The sequence below is a fragment of the Amphiura filiformis genome, chromosome 13, assembly GCF_039555335.1.
Source record: "Amphiura filiformis chromosome 13, Afil_fr2py, whole genome shotgun sequence".
NCBI classification, from domain to species: domain Eukaryota; kingdom Metazoa; phylum Echinodermata; class Ophiuroidea; order Amphilepidida; family Amphiuridae; genus Amphiura; species Amphiura filiformis.
The window spans coordinates 55781179-55806625 of NC_092640.1; the positions used below are offsets into that span (position 1 = coordinate 55781179).

Sequence of the window (25447 nt, forward strand, 5' to 3'; positions counted from 1 at the left end):
CCTCCATAAAACACAGTAACATCATTGGCAAAGCTAAAATGTAAACATGTAACAGATGACTTATATTGCTTAAAACACCTGGTGTAGCATGTAAGTAATCTAGGAATGAGATTATTCTTGTGAAACTGCACAATTTTTTCTTGACAAATCGCTCGAAAAAGCATACTTCCTGTCCATTTTTTCCCAGCAAAATAAGTAACTTTCATGAACAAACTTGCAAAGATCGCCACCTCAAATTACCAGCTCCATTACTCAAACGATGTAGCAAGAGAAAGAAAAAAACATAGAGAAATACGGACCATGCCTATAATCTTAATTTGCTTTGCATATTGAGCTAAAAATATAGCACTCATTTCTTGGATTACAAAAATGAATATTATCCTATTTTAAAGGCCCATTCAGTGACTTGTTCACCGAGAGGATTGTAAAATCATCAAAATTCAGGTTTTGGCACATATGTTACTCTCATAGATGTGCCAACATAACCTGCTAGTGGTTAAGCCATGTATTAAATATTTTAGCAGACATTTTACACAAATCTGTAATTTGGGCTTCAACTCTGTCAATACTGCTTTCTTTGCCAAATTTTTCATTTCAAAAATACCTAATGACAATTTGAATGATTTATCCTTCACTTTTAGGCAATTTATAAACAATTGTAATTTGGTTACACTTACGCTGGGATCATTGAATGGGCCTTTGACAAATATATGGAAATTGCATGGGCTAAAATCAGTTTACCCTTTGTTTAAAAACATAATAACTCGCCTTTGTTCTTGTATCAACAAAAAGGACTAAGTCACCTGTATGAAACTTCATATGAGGGGAGTAGGGCTTGATTTACCACAGGATCTACGATGGGGGCAAACTTTTGAGAGGAAAAAGAAATATTTTCAAAAAATGTAAATTTATATAAAAGTCATTTGAGGATACACAAGCAACTTGAAGTAAGTTCTAGAAAAAAAAGATTACACAGGGGGCCAATCATGTTGCCATAAATCCAGCCATGAATTGGGGTGAAAGGTCATTCAACAGATGTGGAATTGCTTACGAAAAAAAATTGGGACTATAACCCTGGAGCACTACCTGCCGATCTAACATTGCCTCTGATTGGTCAATTACATGATATCTTCACTTTAATCACCAATCAGAATGGAGCTTTGCAAATAATTCACACTAATTTTTTTGTGTGGTGAAATTATTCTTACAATGTTGCTGATTGGTCCAATTGATAATGAAAACTTCTTTTTGGCCAATCCGCAGGTAGTTCTCATGGGATTAAAAACCCAATGACTCACCCTTCTTCTTCCTCCTCCTCCTCTTCATCTCCTCCTCCCTCCTCCTCCTTGCGCTTATTATACTCAGTCATCGCCTTCTGCCAATCCCGCTTGGCTTCCGATGCTTTCTCCTGCCATTTCTCTTTCTCTGCCGTTTCCATGTTATTCCAGACCTCGCCAGCTTTCTTTGCGACATCGGCAACTCCGGCACCCTCTGGCACTTTGCTCTTGATTTCTTCGCGATTTTCGTTAAGCCACAACATGTATGCAGACGGGGGCCTCTTTGGTTTGTTTGGATCTTCGTCCTTCTTGTTCTTCTTCCTGCGTCTACGAGGTTTCTCGGACTAAACAAAAGAGATGTATATAGATAATTTATTGTCTATTCCTGGAATAATACTGCGACCAATAATATTTTTTGGTGCAGGTTTTGACGGCGAGAAAATTATAACATTGACACTCCATGTAGATGTTGAAGAATTGGAGTATTCCATTTCCAGTTGAAATCCACACACCCCCTATGAAAGACATGACCTTACTTTAATACTTTCCACACAGGAAGTGTGCATTTCAAATGGGTACCTGATGAGTGACTACCATTTGAAATCTACACCTGTGTGCGAGATTAAGGTCATGTCTTCCATAGGGGGTGTAGGATTTAATTTTTTATGTTTACAAACATTCACTTTTATGTTATTTTTCTTAAAATTCACATGATCTACCTGAGTATTTTGAATGGAATTTTGATTTTGATCGACAACAGACTCATCGTATTTTTATTTGCATGACAATTAATATCTGATATAATCTAGATGAAGATGCTAAAAAACCCCAAAACATGGCACTTACGACAGTTTTAGCCCTCTTTTTAGCTTTCTTGCTTTCTTTGTGCTTCTTTTCGTTTCAGTTCTCCTTCTTCCATCTCTGATTTATCGCTGCCTGCTGTGTAGTCTTAATCAGAGACGGAACTCTCTGATGCATTACTGACATATCTGAAAATTCACAAAAGAAAAAAATTATGAGCCAATTCTTAGGCCAAGAAAAAAACATTGTTTGCTTGCCCTCAAATGAATTTTAACAATTGGGTTGGTTGGTCTGGATTTTTTTGTTGTTAATTACTAGCAAACTCTACTGTTTGTATTAATTAAGGCTCAAAATATGAAAAATCAGACAATTTTGTTGTTAAAATGAATCAACTAACATTACAAAACAACTAAATTGTTGAACACAAGCTCTAAAATACATTTTTTTTGCATCTTCAGAATGCAAAAATTTGAAAAGAAAAAAAAACTTTTTCAGTTATTTCCAAAAATAGGGTCGGTATTCTTTTTTACAGTAAATAGAAAAATACCACTTTTTTCTGATTTCAAAAATTAGGGTCGGTCAGTTGAGGGCAAGCAAACATCTTTTTTTCACCTTAGCCTATACTTAAGATTTTGAATGCTTAGACTTGTGCCAAGTCTTAAAACAAGGCGGTTCTCGAACCACGAGTCTCGCCTGCTTTTGTGACCGCCTGCTTTTGTGACCGCCTGCTTTTGCGATAACTGTTGGTAGAGAGGTAAATGAATTTGGCGGTTATCGGCTGGGCACGATTATCTGGCTGATGGTACATTTGTAACTGTCCCGGTAACTGTACTGTACCCACCAAGTTTCATGCCCATGCAACAGTTTTTACTAATATGACCTCAGATGACCCCAGGTGGCCCTGAAATGACCTAAAATTTTGGCTCTAAATGTTGACTGTACTAAGTTTCATGCCCATACGAGTTTTTACTAATTTGACCTCAGATGACCCCTGGTGGTCTCGAAATGACCTTCCAAAAATTTGGCTATAAATGTTGACTGTACCCATCAAGTTTCATGCCCATACGACACTTTTTACTAATTTGACCTCAGTTGACCCCTGGTGACTCGAAATTACCTTCCAAATATTTGGTTTTAAATATTGACTGTACCCACCAAGTTTCATGCCCATACGACAGTTTTACTAATTTGACCTCAGATGACCCCTGGTGACCCCAAAATGACCTTCCAAAATGTGACTTTAAATGTTGACTGTGTACCCACTAAGTTTAATGCCCATCCGACAGTTTTTACTAATTTGACCTCAGATGACCCCTAGTAACCTCAAAATGACCTTCCAAAAATTTGGCTTTAAATGTTGACTGTACCCACCAAGTTTCATGCCCATACAACAGTTTTCACTAATTTGACCTCAGATGACCCCTGGTGACCCCAAAATGACCTTCCAAAAATTTGGCTTTAAATGTTGACTGTACCCACCAAGTTTCATGCCCATACGACAGTTTTACTAATTTGACCTCAGATGACCAGGGGTAGCACTACATGTAGGTTTTAAAACCAGGGGTTCTCAGAACCCCTGAACCCCCTGAAAGTGTTAAAAATATGCGCTCAAATCCTAAAATGAGGGGTTCTCTAGTCAAGTATTGAATGCCCGTTTCAACTGAGACGAATAGGTATATTCGTCTCAGCGTATCAGATTTTGTGATTTTGGTTATGATGTGTAGGCCTAAATAGTTAAGGCCTGGCAAAAACGCGATCTCCCTTTCACGCCGTGATTCTCGCTATTAACCAACTATCTGGCTTTTAAAGAAAGTTCCCACGCAGTGTACTTGCTATAAAAGTGTTGCTTTATGCCATAAAAGTTCGGCGAATTCCATAAAATGCAGTTCAACTTGACAAAGTGCAGAATTCAACAGCATTGCAAGTCACATGTCACGAGTGAAAAAAAGCCATGATTTACTCAATAAAAAATGACATTTCATTGCAAATGAGTTCAAGTTTAGGCCAAATATCATGATATTTATTGAATTACTGGAGTATTTTGACTATAAAACATAATTCACGGGCAAATTTTTGTCACTTTTTTCTTAAACTACGGCCTCATAAATTTCACCGCTGGCATATCTCTACACACCACCCTTGAAGCATTTCTTACAGATCCCTAGAATTAGAAATTACCAACTCAAGCATGCGGTCGTCATTCAGTACTGCAATAAAACTCATCAGTGATTCTAGACAATATCACAATCTGTGTTAAATTACGCTGGCGGTGTGTATTTTATTTTTATTTTTAAATTATGTTACAATGCTACGCGACTTCACATCAACATTTATGTTATTGCATTTTATGTTACATAATTTCTGGACAGGTCGTAAATATTGGAGATCGAAGCTTTTATTTTTCTTTCACATGTTTTCATTTTTCTGCGCTGCGCATGAAAACCCCGAACTGGTATGCAAAAATGAATAGATGCGCTCAAACTTAAAAAAATGCGCGTGGCGCGCAAGAACGCAACTTAGCGCGACCCCTGCAGATGACCCCTGGTGACCCCAAAATGAACTTCCAAAAATTTGGCTTGAAATGTTGACTGTACCCATCAAGTTTCATGCCCATACGACAGTTTTTAATAACTTGACCTCAGATGACCCCTGAGTGACCTCGGATGACCCCGTAATGACCTTCCAAAAATTTGGCAAAACCAAACAACTATTTTATCAAAGTATTAAATCAAAACAGAAAGATGCTTCCTTTACGAGTTATCACTCATTGAAAGTGCTACTTTGCTATAGTTTACATGCAAATCGACTATCTTAAAGTCGTCATATCTCGTTAATTACATGACCGATCAAGCTGTTATTTGGATATGTGATACACAGTTGAAAATTAATTATTAAAAGATTTGGTGACCTCAGTTGACCTTTGACCTTGTATGTGACCTTTGACCTCACGAAATTGGATAAAGTATGTTGCTCTGAAAAATCAAATTTGGCAATACCAAAGAACTATTTCATCAAATAAATCAAAACAGAAAGATGCTTCCTTTACGAGTTATCACTCATTGAAAGTGCTACTTTGCTATACTTTACATGGAAAGCGACTATCTTAAAGTCGTCATATTTCCTTAATTACATGATCGATCAAGCTGTTAGTTGGATATGTGATGCACAGTTGAAAATTAGTTATTAAAAGATTTGGTGACCTCAGTTGACCTTTGACCTTGTATGTGACCTTTGACCTCACGAAATTGGATAAAGTATGTTGCGCTGAAAATCTAATCAGGTCGAGTACCACTGGCCACGCAACTCCCCACCAAGTTACGCACTGTACCCCATACGGATCTCCAGATAATCTGTTCATAAGGTATTTTGCTTATTACGCATATATTATGCAAATTAGGTACTTAATTACCATATTTTACGCTCAAAATCTAATCAGGTCAAGAACCTCTGGCCCCACTACTCCTCACCAAGTTACGTCCACTGTACCCCATACGGATCTCCAGATAAGCTGTTCACAAGGGTTTTTGCTTGATACGCATCAAATACGCATAAATTATGCAACTTAGGTACTTAATTACCATATTTTGCGCTGAAAATCAAATCAGGTTGAGATCCTCTGGTCATACTACCCCCTACCACGTTATGTTGACCGTACCCACCAAGTTTCGTGCCCATACGACAGTTTTAGTCATTTGACCTCAGATGCCCCTGGATGACCTCGGGTGACCTTGACGCACTAACCAATACAAACTTGTTCTGTCTGGGGTGAAGATGCACCCACCCACCAAGTTTGAAGAACGTGCGACCCCTAGTCTCCGAGAAAATAGGTTTTTGCATTTTATGCATAAATTATGCAAATTAGGTACTTAATTACCATATTTTGCGCTGAAAATCAAATCGGGTTGAGATCCTCTGGTCATACTACCCCCTACCACGTTTCATCATCATAGGTCTTAGGATCTTACGAATCCCCCAGATACAGCTCCACAAGGCGGATTTCTTCAGATTTCCAACCATATTTGTAGAATCGTTCCGCATAAATTATGCAAATTAACAACTAAATGCGCATACTTTTCGCCGAAAAACTAATCAGGTGATCAGCAGATGTGTATCATAGCTGCCACCAGGTTTCGTTACCATGCGCCCGACGGATCTTGAGATAGTCTGTCCACAAACTCCGCTATCAATTTGCGCTGATTTTCGCATAAATTATGCAAATTAGCTATGTTAATTTGCATATTTTTCACCGAAAACATACTGTTACGGAGCAAACTTGGATACCCTTCCTCCCACCAAGTAGCGTCGCCGTAAGTCTTACGGTTCCCCAGATACAGCTCCGGACGGACACACATACATCCACACACACACACGTACACACACACCCCCCGACGGACCAGACGGACGGACGAGACAGACAGAAATAGTGATTACTAAGTCCCATCCTGAACAAAGTTCAGGCGAGACAATGATGGAACTACAATTGTAAGGCCATCTTGATTTAATAGTTTGTCTCAAAGTCCTTCCCAAGTTGAAAAGCTAAGGCGGAATGTGTTTTTTTAAATCAAACTTGGGGACACGGTTTATGACAAGTATGCCAAAGAATATGCATGCATAGATTCACTGTGATGAAGATGAAGAATTTGATTGAGATTTACGACTTAGGCTTGGCCTATTTGTATGTTTGACAATGTCAGAAGTGAACATTTTTGTGTGGTATATCTTGAAAAAAAAAAAAAATTAAAAGTTATTCAATCCAGCAGGAATATCACAAAAAAAGCGTGCAATTTTACCTACTCCAGGAAATCAGAAAAAATCCTGAAGAATCACACCCTTGCAAAATGCCATAGAGTACTCGTATTTTCAAACATTGATTGCCAATTTCGCGATATCTAAGTGGACCATTGTCATCGAGAGTACATACAATTTGTAGAAATTTACTATGATTGGTGAGCACCACAGTACTGCCAGACAATAGAGGAAAATGCAAATGGGGGGGGGTTTAATTTTAATTAAAGAGAATACAGTAAATGAAAAGATATGGGTGGGGCAGTGCTCAAAAATATATTTGCAGTTGATGTTTATTCACAGGAGTAATTCTTGTCAAGAACACTTTACCCGTCTACACGATTATAATCCTCGATATCAAGTAGGCCTAATTCTCCAATAAAGTTTGAGAGCTCAACCAGCATGGTTATCTTCCACACCAACTCTGCTGAGACACTGAAACCTGCTTTTCGCTGTAAGTTTTGTTCAGAAAAGCTACCATGTTTCCTCTCTCTATCTAGAGGGTAATCTCAGTGAAATCTGTGTTTCAATGCAGGCACACTGGCTTTGTAGCCAGTTATTGAAACGCCATGATTATTAATAATGAAACAATCCTTGCTGTGTAATTTGTCATGCCGAGCATTTCCCCAATGATCGTGTCACATATGTCCTTACTAACATGATACAGTGTGTCGGTATGCGCATGTGAGCGCTCAGCAGGTATGATACGGATATATCATGTCAGTAAACTGGGCGCTTATCCAATGAAAATATGGAAAACTACTTAATGGTATGATAAAGAGAAGAAATACATACTCAAGTTCAACATCACTGGCCTCACCAACATCAGGATCAAAGTCCTCATCTGAAAAATGAAAAACAAGTGGCTGTTAAGGTGGGAATCGAGACATGTTGAAAATGCCCCTGTGAGAAGTCTTGCCCCCCCCCCTCTTGCCCACTGTGGGATGCTGGCTGCCCTGATATGTAAGATTTGTTGCACTTTTTTGTACTTTGTAGCCCATTTTTGACCATTTTCATCAAAGTTTGGCCCCCTTGAAAGTTGGCTTCCCCCCCCTTTGTCCCCCCTTTGCCCACCCACTGAAATGCTCCAATGGACAATATTCATAACAGCTCCCCATTTCACCCCTGGGTAGAGAGGCAAGTAAGGTAAAGCGCCTTGCCAAAGAACACAACACGATGGCACCGGCAGGGCTTGAACTCGCAATCCACCAATTACAAAGCAGAGCCTGTACTGCTGCGCCAACGTGCCCCTATAAACGCAGAATTGTAAACCTCATATATTGCGGGAAAATTGGCATGAAAGAAGTGACTTGTGTGGAAAAGAAATCAAATTGCATGGACCAAATCAATTTATGCCAAGTATTTTGCACCCTGCTCACATACCTGATTCATCAGAGTCATCGTTCATAACGTAGTCTTCATCATCTTCATCCCTTTCTTTGCCTTCCCGTTTCATTTGCTCCAAGTATGCGTCGTGATCTCCTTCGTCGTCGCTATCCATCAATTCGTCGTAGTTTATACCCTCCTACAGACAGAGGTATTATAAAAAAAATGAAATCCTTTCCCTAAATTTTGAATGGGAGTTAAAGGACTTGGTCCAACCGTACACTCAAGGTCTACCAATTAAAACAATTTTGAGTTATATTGCGTCTAAGCTTGGCATTCTTAGGCGGTATTTCGGTTATTTATTTTTCTGTCTTGGAGTGTTAGGATCATTTATGGTTGACTTACAAAAAAATCACATTTTTAATATGCAACTTAGTGATAAAATGTGTTCATGTCTTACTCTATATTTAATGATTTTAAAATGCATTGAATAATGTATCCATTTTGAAATCATTAATATGACATGTAACAAATTATCACATTAAAAACACAAACAGTCATTCATGAATGATGCTAGCACTTAGCTCTAGCCCCAAGGACACTAAAAAACCAGAGAAGAGAATGCCATCAGGCTTAATTTGCTCCAGCGGCTTTTATATGAGAAGCAAAACGTGTATAACAATATGTGACGCCCCCATGTCAAAACCAGACACTTTTGGGCAGGATGGAGAAATAGCCAAAAATCTGCACGGGTGATTTTTTCAAAATTTGGGTTTTTTTGCGAATTTGTGATGTTATTTATGTTTCAAATATGTGCCCATCCACCACAAACTGGTTGTAAAGTCAGCATTTTCCATTTTGAGATACAATCAAAAACAGTTATGGATTTCTATGTAAAATATATTAGGAATTTGACCTTTGATGAACCATAACTTCACTTCCAGATGTCCGATGAAGCTGGTTGAGGTGTCATTTTAAAGCTGAAAGTGCATTCTTTCACAATCTGCAATGAACAGAAAATGATCTAGGGCCGACTTTACTACCACTTCGTGATGGATGGTCACATATTGCCTGATAGTTTCAGATCGGAATGTAACTGGCATCTTGTATTTTTGAGACATTTTCAATGTAATTCCTACTCTCAACATTGTCAACTCTCAACAATGTCAATAATAATTAAGGCCGATATCTCAATTTCCAATTTTATAATACCATAACTTATGAACTCAATATCTTCGCTTAGGAATGTCCGATTTCATCGGGGAAAACGGTGTTATGGAGCAAAATATTTCTATATTTAAGATATGTAAAAACCTCAAAATTGATAACTTGCCCAAAAGTGTCTGGTTTTGACATGGGAAGTCACATATAATGCCCAGAGATGCCACTTGCTGTTGTCAAAATTTCCTGGAAAACATGGAAAAATCCTGAAAATGCACTTTTCCCTATCACAGGAAGGGTAGAGCAAAAATTTTCTCAAATTGGTCAAGTTTTTTGAAATTTCCTGAAAAGTGGCATCTCTGAATGCCCCATAGGATTTTGACTTGCTCTACGAAAAAGGAATCAAAATCAAAACCACTTATCTCTCCAATCCCCTGCTGATACCGTATAGAGCTATCAACATGGTGTGAAAAGTGTGCTAGCAGGTTCTATAATAACATTATTACATTACAATTTGGTTTATCATTGGGGTGGGCTTAGCCAGCTGGTAGTAATATTGGCCAAAAAGTGGGTAATTATCAGTAATTGGGCCTGTATTTATATCCTTTATTTTTCTGGGTTAACCTGAACCTCTCATGGCAGTATATATTTGTGTACTATTTACCACAGAATGTTTTGATATTGAGGGGCAATGCACCAAGGCCAAGTCTTAAGTGCAACACGGGCCATGGCCTTGGTGGCCTAACTGAATCTCGAGGCCTGGTTTATGCCTTGGTGGCCTAACTGAATCTCGAGGCCTGGTTTACTTACCTTTTTCTGACGGTGTTTGTAAGTTAACGTGTCCGAAAATACCATTTTGTACCCAAAATGAACAATGAGAAAATGAACGGTTTAGTCAACGGCGGAGCAAAATTTTGTAGAAAACTCCAGTGTATATTGAAATGGTAAAACTTCCACTCTTGCCAAAGTGTAAAATTATGTAAATATCATTTTTTTAAGCCAGTGAGTGAATCAAACTTGTATTATTTTGCTTTTCAAAAAAACACACAAATAAATGTAATCCCAATTGTTAGTCAAATTTATAATGTTTCGGCCTTTCCCATTTGGCTATTCCAGTTGACATCCATACCCCTTATGGAAGATGTGACATTATTCTCTCACACCGGGAGTGTGTATTTCAAATGGGGTTACTTGAATATGTGACTCCATTTGAAATCAACACCCCATGTGTGGAAGATTAAAGGTCATGTCTTCCATATGGAGTGTGTATGGGTTTCAACTGGAATAGACCACTGGAAGATGCCCAGACATTGTAAGGGAACAAACCAAAAGATCGATGACGTCCTATAAACGAAACTAGTTTCGTTTAGGGGGGAGGGGGTTAAAATACTTGATTACGTTTGTACAAAAACATCGGTCTGAAGAATGTGTCATTATTATTATTATGTCCAAATTTTCAACATTTCATTATTACGTTTCTGGCAGGGAGGGGGGGGGTCGGCTGAGAAACGAAACTAGTTACGTTTATAGGACGTCATCGATCTTTTGGTTTGTTCCCTAAGGTTTTCAAACATAGTACACAAAGAGAATCAAAGTTTGCCAGATGCATAGCAAATTAATACAAAGGTACACGATTTATGCATACATGGGCGACCTGCAAACACGACCGAGTCCACACTCTTTGACTGCTCCCAATTATGACTGTTCCCCCATTCCACTCCCAGTATTTATGAAAAAATACGACCAACAGAGGTCGCCAAATGCAAATTTGCAATAGGTGTGCATAATAATTGAAGACCTGAGCGCAAGAAGACCGTAAGTCCACTTGGCCCCTCAACATGTATACACTAAAATTGCGTATAGTTTCGTATAGTTTGGTAATGTTTTATAAATGTTCAGGGGCCAAAACAAATCTTTCACAACCTTTCATGATGTTTTCACACTGGAACATGTATGAGTTCTATTAATGTTTAAAAACATTAATAGAACTCTAAGAAACTATACGTAACTTTAGTGTATACATGTTGAGGGGCCAAGTGGACTTAAGGTCTTCTTGCGCTCAGGTCTTCAATTGTAAAATATCCAAAACCCTCATACTGGTCATGGTATGGGCTATTCCAGTTGAAATCCATACACTCCTATGAAAGACATGACCTGAATCTCCAAACACAGGGAGTAAAGATTTCAAATGGAGTCACCCATTCAGATAACCCCATTTAAGATTCACACTCCCTGTGTGGAAGATTATGCTATGATCAGCTTGTAATAGGCAAGAATTATTTGTTTTTTGTTACTGCGTGCGTCAATAAAGTCCCAACATACGCCTGGGTAAATTCACAAAATCATGCGTCAGTCAAGCAATACCCAGAGCATGGTTCACGCTGTTTGTACTAAGGCTGTCGATTTCCGTTTATTCCTCTAAACGTTTAAACAGATTTTTCACCGCCCTTAAACAGCGTTTAAACGGAAGTTGCCCCCAACAAAAAATATCCACTTTAAGCTTACCGAAAAACGGGACTGAAAATACCACAAATCTTCCCAAGACATCGGCATACTACGCTAGTTTATTGTGGAGATTCATTTCAAATGCATATGTTTTAAAGAAATGTGTTTATATTTCCCATTCTTTTATGCCAAAACCAATATGATTTTAGAATGCTGCACTGACTTCCGGGTTACCAAATAAGTGATGGCGCTCTAACAGTAACAATAACCCTCAGGCCAAGTGGACCGGCAGCGTGTTATCATGTTGATCATGTACGCAATTCTACATCAATCCACAATGTTAACGATCCAGAGTTGATCAGAGTACAAAGTCATCTTTTATATAGGGTGTATGGATCTCAACCGGAACAGCCAATATAGTAAATTGAACCAAGCAAGTAACACTACATATGCTGGTTGGCTTACCGCTTTCATTCCCCTGTTCTTCACTCTGAGCTTCTTGCCGCTAACATAGTCAAATAGAGGGCCATACTCATTCCTGAAATAAGGCGAGTCATTATGATCAAAAAGTCATATCAGAAATAGGCAAGCAGGTTCGGACTTTATTTTTGTGGGGGTTTAGATGTATAAACAAAGACACCCCCAGGCCTGGAAAAAACAGGCAATTCGGCGAGCTCCTTGCCGGGAAATTTGGTCATTTGAAGGGAAATTTTGCTTTTCTTCTGGACAAAGAAATACATAAGATATTCTGAGAGGCTTGTAGATCTTAAATTGATTAAGCTTGAGGATGTTTACAAGTGTCAAAGATTAGTCTTAGGATTTAAAATAATCAATGAGATTGGGCCTGCTTCTTTTAGTTCTCTGGTTCAAAGAAGTATTTTGGATAATTCTAGGCTGTTGCACCAAACTGCCAAATCTTCATCTTTCTTTAATTCTATGTTTGTTTCCTCCCACGTCTTTGGAATGGAATTCCCTCTGAATTGCATCATGTTAATAATCTTGTTGTATTTAAGTCTGAATGTAAATCTTTTTATTTGAATATGCTTAAAGGATCTTGTGGTATTACATGCTTTGACTTATATACTTTCAAATACCTGTATTCTATGTATAGGCCTATATTTGTTTCAAGATTTCATAACAGTTTTATTTTGAGAAATGTATTTTTTGCTATTTTATGTACTTTTGAGTTTTAACTATTTATTCATGTGCAGGATGAGTGGGCACTTATGTGTTTGGACTTTTAGCCCATTCACTCATCCTGAATTACTTGCTTTTTGTTTAAGAAATTGTAAAGTCAAATGTACTGTTATTTTGTTACTTTTGTATTGCAAGTAATTCAAATAAATATTATTATTATTATAAATATTATAAGAAATGGTGGGAAATCCTGCCAAGTTGGAGGAAAATTTATCTCTCTTATCGGGAAATAAACATATTTTCCAGGTCTGGACACCCCCCACAGTGTCAACTTCCTATTCGATAAATATAAATTTAATACTCCGTTGGTGAGCGACGGGCGACTGGTATTTCACCGAACGCAAGAAAAGGAGTTCTATCCGATTGGCTAGCAATCGATCGCTTAGTAGTCAACTACAAACTCAAAACTGAGCATCGTATTCAATTCGATTGAAATCGATATTCTATTATTGCCGTAGATAAAGAGAGTGATAGTGTGTCAATAATGTACATTGTATTGCAGCTGGATTATACATGCATTCTTTTATATAAATTTTTTCTCAAAGAGTTGAATATGATCAAAATTTTTACTCTGGATTTCAAATTTTTTACCCGCAAATTGCAGTTAAACATATCCACAGCAAAATACCGGTCCTCACTAATTAGTGTATTTAATTTCCAGTTAGTGTATTTAAGATAAATCCTGACAACAAATAAAATTTCCTTGCAATAGAAATATCATATGGGATACTGATATGTAGGCGCAACCGCCATAACGTGGAGCTGCTACGCCAGTAGCTGACTTTTTGCTCCGTGGAGCCAAATTGACCAATCATGATCATGTTAGAGTTTTTCATTACTCGGAGGTAAAACTGACTAATTAAGTACGACTTACTCATTACGTGAAGCGAATTTATTCATTAAGAATTTGCCAGACGAGCGTCCACGTGGTTGCAAGATATCCTCGGTCACGAAAGTTATGATTCAAAAAGTAGTTTTATGAAAAGTACGAACTGACTTATTATTAAGATGGACATGCACTCATAAGAAACTCATAGGCCTACAGTATTGTACATAACTATATAGCTAGGCAGAGTGGTGGTAAACTATGCACACAGTTCTGCGATCTGCAGTGTATCGCCGGGAGCTAATTTGTATAACTTGCGCGGTGTCCCTGCGAATTCGACCTTCAGCAAACTGCAAACCAGTTCGGATTTACTTTATATACTAGTAGTAGGCCATACATACTGTAGTTACTGTCCGTTTTCCTATACACAATACTCAGTGCGCTCACCATTGACGCGTGACCTCTACAAATAGTGTATGTTAGAAGTATAGGCCATTGCCTAGTTGACGTCACTGTGTAAAAAATAACCGCCAATATTTAAAGTATTCTCTGGAATTCTAGAAAATATAGTTTTGTAACATGTCCTAAATTTTTAGCTAATTTAGGTGTTTGGAAATATTGGTACTTTTGTACCAAAAAATATGAAGAAATTATTTCTAAACCGTGTTAAGTCATTAAGCTTCTCATTTTCAAGAACGCTGGTTAACAATAAGCAGACTATTGTCTCATTTCGTAAACAAAAGCCCACAGTATTGTTACCTTATGCGTTAAGCTTTATAATCGTTCACCCAACTGAAACTATAATACCAGCTCATTGCTCATTGCACAGGTAAAACAGACACAAGTGCAGTGTGTATTTAACCAGAGAAGATCTGATGTAACATAGTTGAGCCATTTTCATTGAGTGTTATCTTGGTTTAATAGCTTTTAATAGGGTTTAAGTCCTTCAAAGGTCGTGGTGAGTTCTACTGTAGACATGACTGCATCATGATTATTTTTAAGTCAACAACATTCAACAATATGATCACCGTGATAGTATGAGAGTATCAGTACCTGGGTGTCAGTGATCCTGGCCTGACACAGTAGACAAACAAACAAACAAACACGCCACACACATGACACATGCATGCAAGGTAACATTGACTATACACTAATCAAACAATGGTATTGATCCTGTACAACTAGTCGTGGTTTATTTACAATCGATTCATTTAAAATCCCCATAGTAAACATTAATTTTGGCAAGAGTTTTCTCTCTCTGGAACGATGATGCATCAACTGGCTCCGCGTAATGAAAAGATCTAACATGATTGGTCAATTTAGCTCCGCGACGCGAAAAGTAAGCTACGCGTAGCAGCTCCACGCCAATGGCGGTTACGACCAGCCATATATTGATCATCGAAAATCGTAAAACATAGAATAGAAACAGTGTGGCAGGCGCTCAAAATCTCAAATTGTATGCTTAGCCTGAGTTGCCCGCCTATCTCGAATAAATCACCATGCGTAGTTGTTGAAAAACGTGAGGATTCATCGTACTATCACGGCAATTTTTAACACGAAGATATAGGGATGATGACGGTGTGCCCCCACAAACACACTCCCCTACACGTTTTCACGGACAAACATGGACCCTATGAATATCCTATGTGGGTGAAATGATGGTTTATTAACTTTATTGTGTTGAATTTTGAAGCTGATTTTATGATTTAGTTCATTAAAAAATATCTTTTTTAATACATTCGCTTTTTAAAAGCTTTTTCTGTATTTCTTCCCGAAGTCTGTGATTTTCGCGGAAAATCTGCAACGCGGAGGACTTCTGGCTTTACCCTACACCTTTCTAAATGTTTTAACACACACACACAGACCCAGTTGCATAGCTTAAAAGCTAGAGCTCTAAATGTATCCAGGGATATCCCTGACTACAGGCAAATTTGTCTCATTTATGTCCCTGATTGAATCGAGAAAATAAGTTGACTTACTTATCTATGCTGCTGAACACATATACAGTGCCATTCCGCACCTCAATTTCAAAATCAAAGTATCTGGTCGTGCTGCCCGTCCCCCTGGAGAAGTTGACGCAACTGATCTCGTCGAACCTGATGTGAATGGGTGGTTTGTGGACGTACATAAAGCCCCTCTCTAATGGGTACAAGAACCCGCTGTTGGATTTGTGGGAACAGCTGATTGTCTTTGCTCCGCCATTTCTGTGAATAGAAATTACAAATTAGATTATGTTTATCTACTAACCAGGGGTCCATTTCACTCAACTTTACGAAGCTTCGTAAGTCTCAAAATCGTTTGTAACTTCTTTTTATGTCATTCAATTTCACTAAACTTACTTACGAACCCTTCGTAAGTAATAGGGATTTACTACAGAGACGCTTCGTAAAGTTACGTCTGGTATTGGGTATTCGTAACTTTGCGACCGGTTACTTGAGTTACAAAAGGTTAAGTTTAGTGAAATGGACCCCAGAAAACACAAACTGTTTTATAGAAAACATTTAAATTTTGGTTATATAGATGGTTTTAAATGTTTTGAGGACATTCAGAAAATATTTTTAAAAACTTTATGCAAAACATGCTAACATAAATGTTATTAAGTGTTGACAAGATATTTCACAAATAGGCTTGCTCAAAATATTTTGTGATAACATTTTGGCAACATTTTAAAATGTTGCTGTATCGTTTTTCATATGAAAAGTTTTAAGAATATTTTCACAACCTTTATTTAACTCAATATTTAGAATGTTTTTATCAAATGTTTGACCAGAACCAAAACACATTTATAACACATTTATAGCATTTTAAAAACATTCCTGTTTTTGCTGGGTATGTGCTTTTTTCTCATAGAATAGGATTTTGCCTCGTCATGATGGCTATGAGGCTAAACCTAGGTCAGGGAGATAGGTCCGCAATCTCCATCACAACAACATATTTCTTCAAAATTCAAGAGGTATATTTCAGCGTTTTTTATGTGATCACCAAGCTCAATGAACTTAACAAATAATGTCAATGTTATCTTTTAACATCGTGTTTTGTACTTCATTTTGCTTTTATGATGACTTGCTTTAAATTGTAAGGCCAGCATTTATCAGCTTAGCTGCCTGTTTTTAATACAACCTGGAATTGAACCTGCAACCTTTTTTTTAATGTCAAGCATATCTAGGCATTTTAATGCCTGTTCAGGGAGATAACAATGACAAAACTTTGGTGAGGTGCAAGTGACCTGGTGAAAGAAGGGTGTGGCCGTAGATAGCTTGTCAAGGCATTTTTACAGATCAGGCAAGTTTAGCCAACAATCAAGCTTAATACCCTGATTGGAACTGACTGTCCCGTCTTTACCAGATGAGCCATGGGGAGAGCGTAATTAGATTTTTTTATTTTTGTCATGCGGGAATTGAACCCAGTATATCTCACACCAAAGGCAAAGACCTTAAGTGTACCACGCTGATCCCCTCTCTTTTCGATCATGAGTCCAAAACATAATACTTCTGTGCCACAATGCCCTCTATCGAGAAACAAAGCCATAGGCACAAGGATCCACAACATGCTCATGTATCAGGGTACAGTTCTTTAACTGCAATACATTTGTACATGCATTGAATGACCTTTGAAAATTTGAGTACAAAAACTCATACTCTGCAAATTGAGGTCAAATTTTGTACTATTATTGTTTAATTGAGGTTATTGAACTATGCCATTGGGATGAGACCATTGTGACTTACGTGCTGAATGACCCTGGTATTGTTATCTTTCTTCCTGTCAATGCTTTCATCAGCCTGCTGACGATTTCAAACGATGCTCCTGTCATCTCTTTCTGTAGTTTACCTGCATATTTCTCCTCCAATTCCTCCCTGAAATCAAATAATATTGGAAGAAGTTAGACCTAAAGATCATGGGGGGGGTAACTTAAGTTTGTTTTTTTTTTGGGGGGATTATGATGCGATTCTGAAAGTGGACCTATCGAGATCTCTATGTTATTTCTCCCAAAAATTTAGGCCATCTCTATACCAATTTTTTTCAAATTTCTGAAAAAAAATATGACGTAACTCATATTTATACCAAAATTGGCCTAAAAAGAGGGGTCACTGATATATCTAATGGTAAAAAAAATCAAACTTATGTTTGCACAATATTCCTGTATGGTCATTTGTAACGAGTACCGTCAACAGGGGTGAGATTGATCACCTGGGTGAGATTGATCATGAGGATTAATCACCTGGGTGAGAACTTATGGAATACCATATGGAACACTGTTCAATAGGCTTAACAACAAGCACAAAAAAACACTGGTAGAACATTTTCGTACCAGATTTGGTATATCAGCATAAAACATTTTGATTTGAAAATGTTTCAGAATTTTTTTTAACGCCAAATTTTGATCAATCTAACCCCATAGCAGTAGTGACATTGATCATATATAGGCCCCCTACATACTTTATACAGTCAACAATGAGTGATCAATCTCACCCCATATATTGGGGTGAGATTGATCACTCTTTGATTAAAAAAAAATTATACAAACGCAATTCCTACCATCATACATTATATATTGATATAAAGTGGGGACCCTATTTGTTATAAACAATTAATATAATCTACCAAAAAATTATATGTGCCAGAGTTACAAACATAAAAAGGCCCAATTTGATCAATCTCACCCCTGTTGACGGTACCTCCCTCCCCCAAGCCCAAAGAGAACACACTCTGCATTGCACTATATACCAAATATATACCCATATACCAAATTACTGGCCTGATCACAAAGATGAAGAAAAAAAGTGAATAGTTTGTGGCGGTTTGTGCTATCTACGACTTACCTTTATGGAGTCATCGTATAAAAATCTCTTTTTGGGGTAAAATATTACATTTTTGGTTGTACAGGGGTAAAAATTTCAACTTACTCCGATTTTTGGAAATATGGTGTCAAAATGGCTCTACATCTGAAAATCAAAATTGGACCTGGTACCCCATGTGTGTAAATGCCCATGTTTCTACTAAAAAGTGAACAATGCGTAAGGTTAGCAGCTGTACTATCTACTTACTCTGTTATGTTGATTTCCAATGTCAAAGTTTCCTCTTTGTTGAAACTCAAGATGAGGAAATGATAGCGAGTTTGGCCTTGTATGCGATGGGCGGATCCAGACTGAGCTACAGGTGCAAAAACAATAATTGGCTATTACACTTGTAATACATACACCCCATAGGGAAGACATGACCTTAATCTTCCTCTTTTAGAAATGTTGATAAAAGCGATAAAATATGAAGTAGATAATATGAAGAACACCGAGATCCCATCTCCTATTGGATTTGTACAGAATTCCTTACACCTGAGCATGGACAACCTACATGCCTCGCCTATACACCACTTGACATCATTGTTTATCAACAAAGGCAAGGGACTCATCGATATGCTTGAGCGAACCACTACACTGTTCAATAGCTTTCTTGTACTATATGAAATGTGGTGGGCGATTTAAAATGCACATGCCCTGACCAAACTATGATGCGTACGCATACTGCAGGGCAAAGAACAATGGAAATTGCCATAATTCGCGCACATACTGCCGGGCAATGACGTCACATGTCAAGTGGTCTATAATTGGTATTCTAAAATGCAGTTTTGGATTGCCAGAAAAATTGAAAAATTCCCAACCACACCCCTACCCACCACCAACCTTATCCTGCCCCTACGTTACCTCAATCACACCTCACCCTGACCCCACCCATCCCCAACCCCCAAAATTAAATAACCTCTCCACACTTACTATAAAGTACATTCGTCTGTTGTCTTTATGTGGCAGTACCCCTATCACACCCCACCCCGATCACACCCACCCACCCCTATCACACCCACCCAACCCATCCCGACCCAAAACAACCTCTCAACACTTACTATAAAAAGTACATTTGTCAGTTGTCTTTATGAGGCAGTACCCCTATCACACCCCACCCCACCCAGGGTCTCCCCGTTAGTCTGAAACACCCGTCAATCCGAACCCCTGTTAGTTAGAAAAACCGTTAGGGTTAGGGTTACTGTTTTCGGACTTACGGGGGTTCAGATTGACGGTGTTTCGGACTGACAGGTTGTCCCCCCCAAAACAACCTCTGTACACTTACTATAAAGTACATTTGTCTGTTGTCTTTATGCGGCAGTAAGAACAATCTGAGAACAGTTGTGTATGGAATCTTGTAATCAAACGTCTTGCCGTGGAGTTGCAGAAATGACTGGAACATCTTGATATCATAACGACCCCTGATGACGAAAATTAACAGAATCACAAGCTGGGTAAGAATCTCGTATGATATATTGTACATTTTCAAGTCAAATTGTTCAACAACTTCAAATTTATCCATAATACTCCCAGAGATCATTCTTACAATATCTCTGATTGGTTCAATACAAGATATAGCCCTCTTTGTAACCAATTAAAATAGTTCTTACAGGAGTTCCTAAGGGGTTTAGGCCTGGTACCCAGGGTTGTTGATTTTTTTAAAATTTATATCGGATTTCTATTTATTTAAATTGATATTTTTTATTTTTTTATTCTAAAAACTGCTATACCCCATGATAAAGTCAGAAGAGTACCAGTGGAATGCTAGTCATATGCACAATCCTACCAGGTATTTACCAAAAAAAATCAAAAAATGTTTTTACATGTGAAAATTTCGAAGAAAAAATCTGTTAAAATCATGGGGAACAAACCTGTTGAATTCTGCACCTTGAAGATGAATTTTTAGCAATAGATAAAGTGACATCATTGTCATTTAATTGTGTCCAAAAGTTGTAGAAGCATTAAGAATGAAGTAAAATAGTCAATTTAAGCAAGAAATTAACTTACATTTATCAAAAATAGTAAAAAATGGAAAAAGTTGATTTAAACCAGTGAATTGGTGTGATTTAAATCAAACAACCCTGCTGAGTGGTACCCATACTTATGGGCCATTATTATCATAACCTACATTTGCAGTGTTAAGGACTGTTCATACAACGCCGCAATTGATAATTTTTGTGGTGAAGTGTGTTACCGATATGTCCATTACTTTTGCCGCAACTCAACGCAACTAGTGCCATTTCCAAGTTAAAATGTATTTAACTTGATTGCGGTACCGCAAAGCGCAAAGTAGTATTTAGCAGTACGATGCAGTGCGGCAATGCACCGCAACGCAATTGCGGCGTAGCAGTTGAGGGCGTAGTATGAACAGACCTTAAGTTTGTACTGACCTTGGTGTGAGACATGGTATTTGTTCAATAGAGCACAATGCATCTCCTGTAGCTTGGATGATGTCAGCTTTAGCTAGGATCTTTTCATGGAATGCCTGCAAGGAAAATTGAGCAAAATGTATTAATACATGTATAAGCAGATGTGTAAGTTTTCTTGAAGATAATTAATCAGAGAAGGCTTAAATACATCCCCACAATGCACTATAACTGGGAAATTTGATCAATATAAAGTGCCCATTTCCATACACACAAAATTGTCATTTTAAAATTGAAGCCAACAAGCTAATAGTCGAGACTTGTAAAATTAAATTTGATTTTCTTATAGAAAACATTCATATTGTCCCACTGCATTAATTTTATTCATAAATTTTATTCATAATGTTTTGAATGTTAAATAAAAGGATGAAAACACCATATATTTGCACACAATCCCAATGCAAGGTATGACCAACTGTGCCACATGTGTACAAAAGGCAGACATACCAAAGTCAGAAACCCCATTGATAATTAACATTTCACATTGGTTCCTTTTCTTTTTTCCACCAATTGCTTATTGCAAAATATATGGCATCTACAAAGTTCTATAAATATCTATAAATAAGAGCTTTGCAAGCTGTCATAATGGTGGATCCACAAGAATTATACAAGCACTGGAAGAAGTCAATGATGTTCCTCTCCTTTTCAGCTTGGCAAATGATCTCTCGTCACAATCAACCAAGAGTTGCCCCACACAAATTGCTTATAAATTTCTACTGTAGTAGTGGACATTATAAAATGGGGCACGATGGCGAAGCGGTATGAGCTCGAGCCCTGGGGAGTTGTAACAAACATTGTCTACTGAATCGCCGCCCAAAGGTATGCGCATGCCTTGGGCAATGTGTGGCAGCTAACGTCGATAGGCGCTGACCATGTCTTGTTGGAATTTGTTGTGTACACAAAAATAAATAGACTTAGGCCAGCCACTCGGTTTGTTTACAATTTTAAAAATGCAAACTTCAGTGGAATTAGATCTGAGCTGAGTTTGACTGATTTTAGTCGTGTATACAATGCATCCAACGTTGACATGTCATGGAATAACTTCACTGATATTTTTATGAACATTATTAATAAGCACATTTCTAAGGTCAAGATAAAAGATTGTACAGCTCCTGCATGGATTGACTCTGAGATTCGTCATCTTGAACAAAAAGGAGAGTGCATGGCGGAGAGCAAAAAATCGCCCTGGGAATCATTTTGTAAGTTATGTCGATTGAAGAATTTAATTCAGGATAAGTACAATGATTATATTGACAGTTTAGGTGCTACCATCTCTGATAATCCCAAGAGATTTTGGTCTTATTTCAAATCCAAAACACAATCCCGCACTTTGCCACAGGTGATCAAGGGTGATCAATGTACTGCGTCAGAAGCCAGTGATAAAGTGCAATTGTTCAATTCATATTTTTATTCTGTGTTTTCAAAACCCAGGGATGATATTGAATTACCTGATATCCCTATGTTTCAACACCAGTTACTTGGTAGTATTCAGATTGAGGAGTCTGATGTTTTGGAAATACTATGCAGTCTTGACACATCAAAAGCTACTGGGCCTGATGACATATCACCAAGGTTATTGAAAGAATGTGCCTCTCAAATTGCTCATCCCCTGTGTCACATATTTAATTGTTCTCTCTCGTCTGGGAAACTACAAAGCATATGGTTAAAAGCTAATGTTGTGCCTGTTTACAAGAAGGGTGACAAACAACTTGTGGAAAATTATCGGCCTGTTTCCTTGCTGTGCATTTGTGGTAAGATCATGGAAAGAGCTGTGTTTAATATTGTTTTTCCACAAATTAAAGATCAAATTCATCACTTACAGCATGGTTTTGTTAAAGGAAGATCAACTGTCACGCAGCTTCGAACAGTATTTCATGAAATAAGCTCCATAATGGATGAGTCTGGGCAAGTAGACATGTTGTACTTGGATTTTTCTAAGGCATTTGACAGCGTCTCTCACAAATTGCTCATTCACAAGTTACAGTCGTTTGGGTTCCATTCGCATATTCTTAGTTGGTTTCAAGCATACTTGACTGATAGGGAGCAAAGTGTAGTCATTGATAGTTCAAACTCAGACTGGCTCCCAGTCTTATCCGGTGTCCCTCAAGGGTCCATCTTGGGACCCATGCTTTTTTTGTGTTACATCAATGACATGCCTAACTGTACCCGAAACAGCACAACTGCGTTATTTGCTGATGATTCCAAATGCTTTAGATCAATCCATAGTACACATGACTGCTTGCTCCTTCAGGATGACATCAATTCTCTTTATAAATGGGACAAAACATGGGACATGCATTACCATCCATCCAAATGCCAAATAATTTCAGTCACCAGAAAAAGAAATATGGTGAAATTTGACTATCGTATGAATAACAATATTTTATCCAGAACTGATTCTATCAAGGATCTTGGTATTGATATTTCATCTAGTCTTGCATGGAATGACCATGTAAGACGCGTTGTCAACAAGTGCAATAAAAAGTTGGGTATGATAAAACGTGCAGTAGGTTTTAATGCTCCCGAAAGGGTCACAAGGACACTTTTACTGCACTGGTCAGGAGTGATGTGGAGTATGCCAGCTCTCTCTGGAGTGGTACATCAAAACGTAATCTTCGATTACTTGAAGGCATCCAGAGGAGAGCAACAAACTATACTCTACATTACCCTGATTTAGACTATCGTGAGAGGTTAACTAAATTAAACCTCCTTCCTTTGTCTTTTAGATGTGAAATCCTTGATCTCACATTCTTTTTTAGATGCAAAATGGAACTTTATGACCTTAATCTTAACCATTTTGTTGTTTTTAACTCCACTCTCAAGGACCGTCCCACCACCAGATCATCTGCTGACCCCCTATTGTTGATTCCCAAACGATGCAAAACCGAATCTCACAGGGCATCGTTTTTCAACCGTATTGTTCCCCTATGGAATCAACTTCCTCTCACAATTAGATCCACTGTCAACATGTCCTCTTTTAAGAGCCAGCTCTCTGAGTGGTACAAGAACAAACTAGAGGAGAGTTTTGATCCTTACAACACATGCTCTTGGGTTACCTGTTGCCAGTGTTCTGGTTGTAGGCTTGTGTAGGTTGTTTTTTGTTTTTGTTTTCAAATTTTTTGGGAGGGGGGAGGGGGTGTCCTCATTGTTTTGATCCTTGGTGGGACTGTCCTAGAGGTGCTTTGCACCTGTTAGTCCTTGCCTTTCACTGGTGCAAAATTTTATCTATACTTCCTTTTTTTTTGTATGTACTTTTGAATATTCATGTGCAATATATTTTGATGTTATATTATAATTATTGTATTTGCCAGTGATAAAGTGTAATAAATAAAATAAATAAATAAATAAATAAATAATAAATGACAACATTTGTTTATTTTATTTTAATATATTTTATGTGTTTTTTCACAGTTTTGCACTAAACAAGGTGCCATATTTAAAACACGCAACGGCAAATGTTCTTCTGCATGTATAAAAAAAACCTTGATATTTTGAAACCATGGATAAATATGTATTAAAGCATGAAACTTAGAAAATCCAACTTTTACTATATTTACTTAGTTCCTGCTTACCTCAACAGGATTAGTATCAGCCTCTGTTGGTGGCACATAGAACCTCATCTCCATCAGCGACACTTCAGCGTCGTCATTCTGATGGAATTCTAAAATAACCTCGTTCTTTGCCGTGGTGCTGTGTGATACGTTGCCCAATGGTAGATGGAACGCTGCCTTCTTGTCTACTGCAAATTGCAACTCTGAACCTGAATAAAAATTGTAAAATTTTCATATTAGGCGCGCATTTGTAAAATCGTGAGATTTGGAAAAAAAGAAATGCGGAATTTTTTTTTATTTCAAAATTTGTTTTTTCCAGAAAAATTCGGCGAAAATCAGATTTTTTCTCCAAATACCATGAAAAAAGTCGGGAAAAAAAAAATTGCATTTCGCATTTCTTTTCAAACCACTCGTGAGCTTTGAGACAAACAATTATTTTTTTTGGCCTTATTATTGATTATTAAGAGCGCTCTACAAAGAACACAGAGCTTGACAAAATGCACTCCAAAATACACAACAACAACCAATCTGCGAGATGTCTGAAAGCGGACACAGACCCGGGCTTCTCTGATACAGACCGGAAGAGTGGGGTACCCACAACAACGAGGTAACAATCCCAAGCATCCCTGTAAGCATGAACAGCACCGAGCCCCGCCCAGACCTTTATTTCTGAAAAATGCAGGAGTTTTGTTAATTACTCTCCTGATTTTTGTGAGGAGCTTAATAAGGAGCTCGTATTTTTAAAACCTGTCATAAAACACAGGATTTCAAATATTAAGGGGCTCTACAAATCACACTCCTATAATGCTGTTATGGA

The 25447-nt window shown here is 37.8% G+C and overlaps 1 protein-coding gene across 1 annotated transcript in view; it reads right to left on the bottom strand.

The window, feature by feature from the left end:
* The window catches only part of LOC140168549 (FACT complex subunit SSRP1-like), a 98366-nt gene that overhangs the window by 67030 nt on the left and 5889 nt on the right, over positions 1 to 25447 (bottom strand). Inside the window, 13 exon segments of the mRNA XM_072191950.1 lie at positions 1299 to 1621; positions 2124 to 2171; positions 2173 to 2266; positions 7659 to 7707; positions 8247 to 8388; positions 12261 to 12333; positions 15798 to 16022; positions 17544 to 17672; positions 18864 to 18946; positions 18949 to 18969; positions 19939 to 20074; positions 21044 to 21138; positions 24652 to 24839. Of these exon segments, the coding sequence (XP_072048051.1) occupies positions 1299 to 1621; positions 2124 to 2171; positions 2173 to 2266; positions 7659 to 7707; positions 8247 to 8388; positions 12261 to 12333; positions 15798 to 16022; positions 17544 to 17672; positions 18864 to 18946; positions 18949 to 18969; positions 19939 to 20074; positions 21044 to 21138; positions 24652 to 24839 (1606 nt within the window).